Source organism: Oncorhynchus gorbuscha, linkage group LG18 (assembly GCF_021184085.1).
Source record: "Oncorhynchus gorbuscha isolate QuinsamMale2020 ecotype Even-year linkage group LG18, OgorEven_v1.0, whole genome shotgun sequence".
Taxonomy (NCBI): domain Eukaryota; kingdom Metazoa; phylum Chordata; class Actinopteri; order Salmoniformes; family Salmonidae; genus Oncorhynchus; species Oncorhynchus gorbuscha.
In genome coordinates this window covers 72,740,935-72,750,934 of record NC_060190.1, presented here as the reverse complement: position 1 = coordinate 72,750,934, position 10,000 = coordinate 72,740,935, and the positions used below count along the sequence as shown (strand labels likewise).

The 10,000-nt window shown below is 46.8% G+C and overlaps 1 protein-coding gene across 9 annotated transcripts in view; it reads right to left on the bottom strand.

Moving 5' to 3' along the window:
* LOC124003041 (R3H domain-containing protein 2-like) overlaps window positions 1-10,000 on the bottom strand; it is a 103,715-nt gene that overhangs the window by 38,592 nt on the left and 55,123 nt on the right. For 7 of the 9 annotated variants that reach the window (XM_046311016.1, XM_046311019.1, XM_046311020.1 and 4 more), the window contains exons 9-12: window positions 7,294-7,402; window positions 6,884-6,979; window positions 3,887-3,918; window positions 3,043-3,096 (exon numbers count right to left, since the gene is read on the bottom strand). In XM_046311016.1, the coding sequence (XP_046166972.1) occupies window positions 3,043-3,096; window positions 3,887-3,918; window positions 6,884-6,979; window positions 7,294-7,402 (291 nt within the window). The remainder of the gene's footprint in view (window positions 1-3,042; window positions 3,097-3,886; window positions 3,919-6,883; window positions 6,980-7,293; window positions 7,403-10,000) is intronic. The other 2 variants (XM_046311022.1, XM_046311024.1) reach the window with 1 other exon arrangement.

Below are 10,000 nucleotides of genomic sequence, written 5' to 3'. Positions count from 1 at the left end.
CATCTACTTCCCATTACCATCTACTTCCCATTACCATCTACTTCCCATTACCATCTACTTCCCATTACCATCTACTTCCCATTACTATCTACTTCCCATTACTATCTACTTCCCATTACTATCTACTTCCCATTACTATCTACTTCCCATTACTATCTACTTCCCATTACTATCTACTTCCCATTACTATCTACTTCCCATTACTATCTACTTCCCATTACTATCTACTTCCCATTACTATCTACTTCCCATTACTATCTACTACCCATTACTATCTACTTCCCATTACTATCTACTTCCCATTACTATCTACTACCCATTACTATCTACTTCCCATTACTATCTACTTCCCATTACTATCTACTTCCTATTACTATCTACTTCCCATTACTATCTACTTCCCATTACTATCTACTTCCCATTACTATCTACTTCCCATTACCTCCAAAACTACAGCTTTGTCGCTCACTGTCACCATGTTTATATACTTTTCGTTTGTTCTAGCGTCATCAAATATGGATGATAGGGCATTGCACTGAACAAAAAGCCTGACAAATGCAGGTTTGTGAGGGTATTGTGGTGACAGACTTATGACTTAAAATGCGGACAAAAAATGCTTGGATTTCTGACTAAACAAGGGAAAATACAACTCAAGTGAATTACAGTGGAGTGCTCTGACTGCAGAATACCCTAGTTACCTATTTGATGGGAAGAAACATGCCCTAATAGCAAGCTACACCACTTAAAGACAAACACAGGTACGCAAAATAACCAGATCAGCTAAACGTGTCTGTTCTAGATATTCAGAGAAATGACTGAGGTAGCCTAGGACAGAAGATTGAAATAGAACCAAAACAAAAGCCAGGGAATATCCGTATAATATCAGATATGAGGAGACAAAAAGGTAGAAATGATTGGTGGTGTAAATATGTTTGAATGTAGCAGTTGGTGATAAATATTTCAGAGAAACAGTAATTAATGGATGAGCTATTTTAGGCGTTCTCCCTGCCTCTTTCTCTCCCAGTCTCCCGTTTTTTTCTCTCCCTGCCCCTCTCTCCTCACCTCTCTTCCTGCCCCTCTCCCCACCTCTCTTCCTGCCCCTCTCCCCACCCCTCTCCCCTGCCCCTCTCCCCACCCCTCTCCCTGCCCCTCTCCCCACCCCTCTCCCCACCTCTCTTCCTGCCCCTCTCCCCACCTCTCTTCCTGCCCCTCTCCCCACCTCTCCCCACCCCTCTCCCCCGCCTCTCTCCCCACCCCTCTCCCCACCTCTCTTCCCGCCCCCTCTCCCCACCTCTCTCCCACCCCTCTCCCCGCCTCTCCCCGCCCCTCTCCCCCCGCCTCTCTCCCCACCCCTCTCCCCACCTCTCTTCCTGCCCCTCTCCCCACCTCTCTCCCCGCCTCCTTCCTATTCATCTGTCCCGCCTCCCTGCCTCCCAGCTTCCACCGCCTATTTTAAGAAAAGAAAGGTAGGGTGGTAGCTCGCTCACACTGTGCAGTAAAAGATGAGCGAGAGCGAGATCCTGCTTTTAAAATCACGACATTCTTTCTCTCCTGTTTCAAAACACAACACTCTCTCCATCCAACACAGGGGGAGATGTTCTGTCACAATAAATTTTCCCTAAAAAAAATGTTGCACTTCAGATTTCATTAGAATTTCCCCCCTACAAAATACCTATATGATTCTACTGTATATGTGACATGGTAAACATTGTCAGGAGGAGATGAGAATACTGAATTACCTATGAATCATCATCTCCACACACACAAATGTAGGATTTGCACTAAGACAACACAAGCGAAAAAGGGACAGTAAGTCTCAATTCAGTGAGACGTGATTATGCAAACGCTCGTCTGTTGAACTATTGGCACTGAACCCCAAACCCCTCTTTTCAACGTTACTGAGGTCAGTCGGCTAATGACATTTCAGTTTGTACGTGTCACAGCTGTGGTACAAACAGAATCACTGAATCACAACCAACACAAAAGATCTGATGATGAATGAATTAAATGTTATTTTTGAGTCAAATTGACAAATTGGCAACCCGTCCCTTATGGGATTAATTGACACAAACACAAATTACAATAATTCACCGTGGTAATGACACATGTGATATTAGTGTTACTGCATCTCTCTTTAGGACAGAGTAGCAGCAGATCCATCCTCAGGACACCACAGACAGTAGTAGTAGATCTAACCTCAGGACACCACAGACAGTAGTAGTAGATCTATCTTCAGGACACCACAGACAGTAGTAGTAGATCTATCTTCAGGACACCAGACAGTAGTAGTAGATCTATCCTCAGGGCACCACAGACAGTAGTAGTAGATCTATCCTCAGGACACCACAGACAGTAGTAGTAGATCTATCCTCAGGACACCACAGACAGTAGTAGTAGATCCATCTTCAGGACACCACAGAGAGTAGTAGATCTATCCTCAGGACACCACAGACAGTAGTAGTAGATCTATCCTCAGGACACCACAGACAGTAGTAGTAGATCTATCCTCAGGACACCACAGACAGTAGTAGTAGATCTATCCTCAGGACACCACAGACAGTAGTAGTAGATCTATCCTCAGGACACCAGACAGTAGTAGTAGATCTATCCTCGGGACACCACAGACAGTAGTAGTAGATCTATCCTCGGGACACCACAGACAGTAGTAGTAGTAGACAGAAACAGAGATCATGGAGGATGCAGCAAAGATAATTGAGGGATAATAAGTAGTACCCAGTCCCCCCCCCCAGAAAACACAAAGCAGTACCCAGTCCCCCCCCCCCCCCAGAAAACACAAAGCAGCCATGCCATAGGTGTTGCTCTGAGCCAACCCACGCCAAGCAACAACACCAACATTCAGCTAAGGTCTGAAATGGCAACCTAACCACCCTATAAACGCACTAAGTAGGGAATAAGGTGCCATTTCTGGATGCACACAATCAGTCAGTCATATCAAATTACTACTAGACAGAGGGGGGGGGGACGGCATGGCAACACAATCACAGACTGCTACAGTCACACGTCACATGGATGTGTCAGTACCTAAAGATCTGCCTCCTCTTTTGAGAGGTAGAGGAGTAGCCTTCAGGGGAAAGTCTGTTGGGGGACAGTGGAGGGAGAGATAGGAGAGCCGGGGTTACTGGGTGGGTATAGGAGAAGGGGCCATGTAGGTTTTGGAACAGCCGTTCTCAATTCATTCCCTACCTCTCCCCTTGGCCCTTACCCTTCAATGATATGTAAATATGGAAGTAATATGGTGAAAATTTTACCACTGTTTAAACCTGTCTTGACCTTCAGACACGCCAACACTGAGGGGGAAAGGACCAAGGGGAGGGATAGGGAGCGATCATTTGTAACAGTGTTGCACTGTATCCAAGCCCCAGCCCAGAAAAGAGCATGCACACAGAGCAGAAATGTTGACAGTAAAAAAACATATATTTTTTAAAACAGGGAACAAAGTTCACTTCTTTTTGTCTCTCAAACACATTGGTTTAATAATCATCGTTAGAAAGGGAGAGGGGTTGAAAGATGTACTTTTGTTGTGCTTTGGACTACATGTGGAAAACTATTGTCAGTTCAACACAACATTCAAACTTAGCAAACCCAAACGTTGGGGCTTGAAACTGAAGATATATTGCCAGAATTATTAGATCTCTTCAAAAACATCTCAACATAACTTGGTGGTGTAATTGTATGGTGCCAGGGGGTTTAGAACAGGGTTAGGGGGCTTTGCTGTGACCAGGCCGCCCCGACTGCCTCTCCTACACACCTAAGGGACGATACTGGCTGGAGACTAACCCCGTACTCTAGGGGTCCCCTTCACTAGTACACACATTCAACTCTCCACTGTGATGCATACTGTTACTGGGAGCTACTGTGAACTTACCTGTTGTCGTTGATGTATCCATTTTGAGAGGACTGAAAAGGAAGGAGACACCTGTAAATTACCAATAGCTGTAGCTTGTTGGTCCCAGAAATATGTTTATTTAATAGCTATCATTTGACCAAGTAGCTTATTGAGAACATATTTTTATTATCCCAAAACTTAACCAAGGTTCACTCGTGACCTCCAAGAATATGGACATAACTTATTTACTCTGCCTTCTTACTCTATTCCACCATTACGTTATTAAAATGAACTTATTTACTCTGCCTTCTTACTCTATTCCACCATTACGTTATTAAAATTAACTTCTGGTTAAAACAGTGGATAATAGAACACAGTGGGAAACAAGTTAAGTACAACTATCCATCCCCAACTGTCCATCCCCAACTGTCCATCCCCAACTATCCATCCTCATCCCCAACTATTCATCCCCAACTGTCCATCCCCAACTATCCATCCTCATCCCCAACTATCCATCCTCATCCCCAACTGTCCATCCCCAACTATCCATCCCCATCCCCAACTGTCCATCCCCAACTATCCATCCCCAACTGTCCATCCCCATCTATCCATCCCCAACTATCCATCCCCATCCCCAACTATCCATCCCCATCCCCAACTATCCATCCCCATCCCCAACTATCCATTCCCATCCCCAACTGTCCATCCCCATCCCCAACTGTCCATCCCCAACTATCCATCCCCAACTATCCATCCTCATCCCCATCCCCAACTATCCATCCCCATCCCCAACTATCCATCCCTATCCCTTAACTATCCATCCTCATCCCCAACTATATATTCTCATCCCCAACTATATATCCTCATCCCCAACTATCCATCCCCAGCTATCCATCCCCATCCCCAACTATCCATCCTCATCCCCAACTATATATCCTCATCCCCAACTATCCATCCCCATACCCAACTATCCATCCCCAACTGTCCATCCCCAACTGTCCATCCCCAACTATCCATCCCCAACTATCCATCCCCAACTGTCCATCCCCAACTATCCATCCCCATCCCCAACTGTCCATCCCCAACTATCCATCCTCATCCCCAACTATTCAGCCCCATCCCCATCTGTCCATCCCCAACTGTCCATCCCCAACTATCCATCCCCATCCCCAACTATCCATCCCCATCCCCAACTATCCATTCCCATCCCCAACTGTCCATCCCCAACTATCCATCCCCAACTATCCAGCCTCATCCCCAACTATCCATCCCCATCGCCAACTATCCATCCCCATCGCCAACTATCCATCCCTATCCCCAACTATCCATCCTCATCCCCAACAATATATATCCTCATCCCCAACTGTCCATCCCCAACTGTCCATCCCCAACTGTCCACCCCAACTATCCATCCCAACTATCCATCCCCAACTGTCCATCCCCAACTATCCACCCCAACTGTCCATCCCCAACTGTCCATCCCCAACTGTCCATCCCCAACTGTCCATCCCCAACTGTCCGTCCAACTATCCATCCCCATCCCCAACTATCCATCCCCAACTGTCCATCCCCATCCACAACTGTCCATCCCCAACTGTCCCTCACCATCCCCAACTGTCCCTCACCATCCCCAACTGTCCATCCCCAACTGTCCATCCCCATGCCAAACTGTCCATCCCCAACAGTCCATCCCCAACTGTCCGTCCAACTGTCCATCCCCATCCCCAACTATCCATCCCCAACTGTCCATCCCCATCCCCAACTGTCCATCCCCAACTATCCATCCCCAACTGTCCATCTCCATCCCCAACTGTCCATCCCCATGCCCAACTGTCCATCCCCATCCCCAACTGTCCATCCAACTGTCCATCCCCATCCCCAACTATCCATCCCCAACTATCCATCCCCAACTATCCATCCCCAACTGTCCATCCCCAACTGTCCATCCCCAACTATCCATCCCCAACTATCCACCCCCATCCCCAACTATCCACCCCCATCCCCAACTGTCCATCCCCTACTGTCCATCCCCTACTGTCCATCCCAAACTGTTCATCCCAAACTGTTCATCCCAAACTGCTCATCCCCAACTGTTCATCCCCAACTGTTCATCCCCAACTGTTCATCCCCAACTGTCCATCCCCAACTGTCCATCCCCAACTATCCATCCCCAACTGTCCATCCCCATCCCCAACTATCCATCCCCAACTGTCCATCCCCAACTGTCCATCCCCAACTGTCCATCCCCAACTGTCCATCCCCATCCCCAACTGTCCATCCAACTGTCCATCCCCAACTGTCCAGCCCTATCCCCAACTGTTCATCCCCATCCCCAACTGTCCATCCCCAACTGTCCATCCCCATGCCCAACTGTCCATCCCCATGCCCAACTGTCCATCCCCATGCCCAACTGTCCATCCCCATCCCCAACTGTCCAGCCCTATCCCCAACTGTTCATCCCCATCCCCAACTGTCCATCCCCATCCCCAACTGTCCATCCCCATGCCCAACTGTTCATCCCCATCCCCAACTGTCCATCCCCAACTGTCCATCCCCAACTGTCCATCCCCATGCCCAACTGTCCATCCCCATCCCCAACTGTCCATCCCCAACTGTCCAGCCCTATCCCCAACTGTCCATCCCCATCCCCAACTGTTGAGCCCGACCAGAGTTGCCCTGAGACATTTATTTAACTGGGCAAGTCAGTTAAAAACAAATTATTATTTACAATGACGGCCTACCCCGGCCAAACCCTCCCCTAAACTGGAAGACGCTAGGCCAAATTGTGTGCCGCCCTATGGGACTCCCGATCACGGCCGGTTGTGATACAGCCCGGGATCGAACCAGGGTGTCTGTAGCGACGCCTCTAGCACTGAGATGTAGTACCTTTGACCGCTGAGCCCCTCGGGAGCCAGATCCGCTGAACTTGGGTCAGTTGTGTGCGCTACCACATACGATGCTTATTGTCACGATTTGGTGAGGGTAAACTGATCCTAGTTCTGTGCCTAAGAGCATCTCCTATCCTCCACCACTTACTTCTCGGGAAAAGATCCGGTCTCGTACCCTCTGATACTCCTCCTCCCTCTCTTCTATGGATTTGCTGCGCCGCCCGTCCGACAGCGGCACGCGGATCTGCGATCGGACAAGAGGAAGAAGGGGTGTGATCAGTAAACATCATTGGACAAGAAGTGGTATTCACCGAATACTATTCAGAGCATCTTCTCAGGAAGTTAAAATATTAAAATATTGTGAGAGAGATTTATATACTCAGATAATCGTCAACAGGACATATTACATTCAGCCTTCTCATATATCGTATCCTCGTGTTCTACAAAGACAGGTAAAAACAGCTACAAATAACATGTATGAAGAATCTGTGAATCAGAACTGTTAAGTATTTAAGTAATAGAAAGCAACAGTGAAGAATAAAAAAAGGGACTAATGACCTGATTATCGTCCTTGTCCATACTGGCGTCGTCTCTCTTGAGGATAAACTTCTTCTGGAAATCCGTGTTCCTCTCATCCTTGATATGCTCTGAGAACCTCTGCTCTGGGCTGAAGAAAAACAAGTATTCAGAAAATCTTGTTAGGACTAGTTTTGTAACGATACCAACATTTTACTAACGATACGATACGATACCAGGCCAAGTACCACGATACCAAGTAGTATCACGATACCAAGTAGTATCACGATACCAAGTAGTACCACGATACCAAGTAGTACCACGATACCAAGTAGTACCATGAGGGGAACATGTGTTGCCTAGCGTGCTGTTCAGCCCGTCCCCCGGGGCACTTGTTCACATTTTCTAAATGTTCTGCGCAATGTGCTATGCTATCTGTCACTGAAATTCACACTTCTACTCAATACAACACATTGAATTTAACTTCACACTTTTCGGTGTATAATAAAATACTGCATAGAATGGCTGATTTGCTCATATTGGCAAAGGCCACACACTCCCGCGGTCTCCTTTTCTAACACACACACACACACACACACACACACACACACACACACACACACACACACACACACACACACACACACACACACACACACACACACACACACACACACACACACACACACACACACACACACACACACACACACACACACACACACACACACACACACGCTGCTCCCACAAACACACGCTGCTCCCACAAACACACGCTGCTCCCACAAACACACGCTGCTCCCACAAACACACGCTGCTCCCACAAACACACGCTGTTCCCACAAACACACGCTGTTCCCACAAACACACGCTGCTCCCACAAACACACACTGCTTCCAAATGTTAAAACGTTATGCACCAAAGACAATTTAAGAGGCACCAAAAATGTAAATATTTTTGATATAGTTTAGGCTTCCATTAGGCCTACACGAAGCACACCGATTTGAATCACACCTATATGAATCACACCTATATGAATCACACCTATATGAATCCTACCTACACGAAGCACACCGATTTGAATCACACCTATATGAATCACACCTATATGAATCACACCTATATGAATCACACCTATATGAATCCTACCTACATGAAGCACACCTACATGAATCACACCTACATGAATCCTACCTATATGAATCACACCTATAAGAATCAAACCTATATGAATCACAACTATATGAATCCTACCTACACGAAGCACACCGATTTGAATCACACCTATATGAATCACACCTATATGAATCACACCTATATGAATCCTACCTACATGAAGCACACCTACATGAATCACACCTACATGAATCCTACCTATATGAATCACACCTATAAGAATCAAACCTATATGAATCACACCTATATGAATCCTACCTACACGAAGCACACCGATTTGAATCACATCATATGAATCACAACTATATGAATCACATTTCATGAGTAGCAGACCCTTTTCCTATCTTTCTGTGCCAATAAAATTTGCTTAGACCTACGGTCAAGTTACCAGGTAGTTAGCTAGCTAGGTAATGTGACTGAACTATGTTGATTGTTATCAAACCAATAATTAGCAACCCGGGACTAGTTTAAAGCAGCACGCGACATGATTTGTGAAATTATATAAAAGGCAAATCCCGCTGGAAAGAAAAAGGTGTGTCTGGTAACATGGGTCAGTGGTCCTTCTGTAGCTCAGTTGGTAGAGCATGGCGCTTGTAACGCCAGGGTAGTGGGTTCGATTCCCGGGACCACCCATACGTAGAATGTATGCACACATGACTGTAAGTCACTTTGGATAAAAGCGTCTGCTAAATGGCATATATTATTATTATTATTATTATTATTATATATTATTATTATTATATAACTGTTTAGACTAGAAACAAGACCTGGTAACATGGGTCATTATTATACAACTGTTTAGACTAGAAACAAGCCGTTTTCTGTGCTGTAAAGCTGGAGGCCTTTCACTCACTGACACGCAGAGGCTGCATGACAGTGAACTTGCACAGTCTACTCAGACTGGTCTGAGCTCAATGTTATAACAGGTGATGAAACACTGCCAACTCCACAAGCTGCTCCAAATGTAACTCCAGAAGACCCATCAGGGGTCTGCATCACCCCTCGCCATCGCAGAGAAATTATATTTACACAACTGATGGAGGAATAGATGACCAGGAATAGCAACCAGAGAGATGCAGGTGAGTGAGGGATGGTAGAGGATGCTGAGAGATGCAGGTGAGTGAGTGCTGGTAGAGGATGCTGAGAGATGCAGGTGAGTGAGTGCTGGTAGAGGATGCTGAGAGATGCAGGTGAGTGAGGGCTGGTAGAGGATGCTGAGAGATGCAGGTGAGTGAGGGCTGGTAGAGGATGCTGAGAGATGCAGGTGAGTGAGGGATGGTAGAGGATGCTGAGAGATGCAGGTGAGTGAGGGATGGTAGAGGATGCTGAGAGAAGCAGGTGAGTGAGGGCTGGTAGAGGATGCTGAGAGATGCAGGTGAGTGAGTGCTGGTAGAGAATGCTGAGAGATGCAGGTGAGTGAGGGCTGGTAGAGGATGCTGAGAGATGCAGGTGAGTGAGGGCTGGTAGAGGATGCTGAAAGATGCAGGTGAGTGAGGGCTGGTAGAGGATGCTGAGAGATGCAGGTGAGTGAGGGCTGGTAGAGGATTCTGAGAGATGCAGGTGAGTGAGGGCA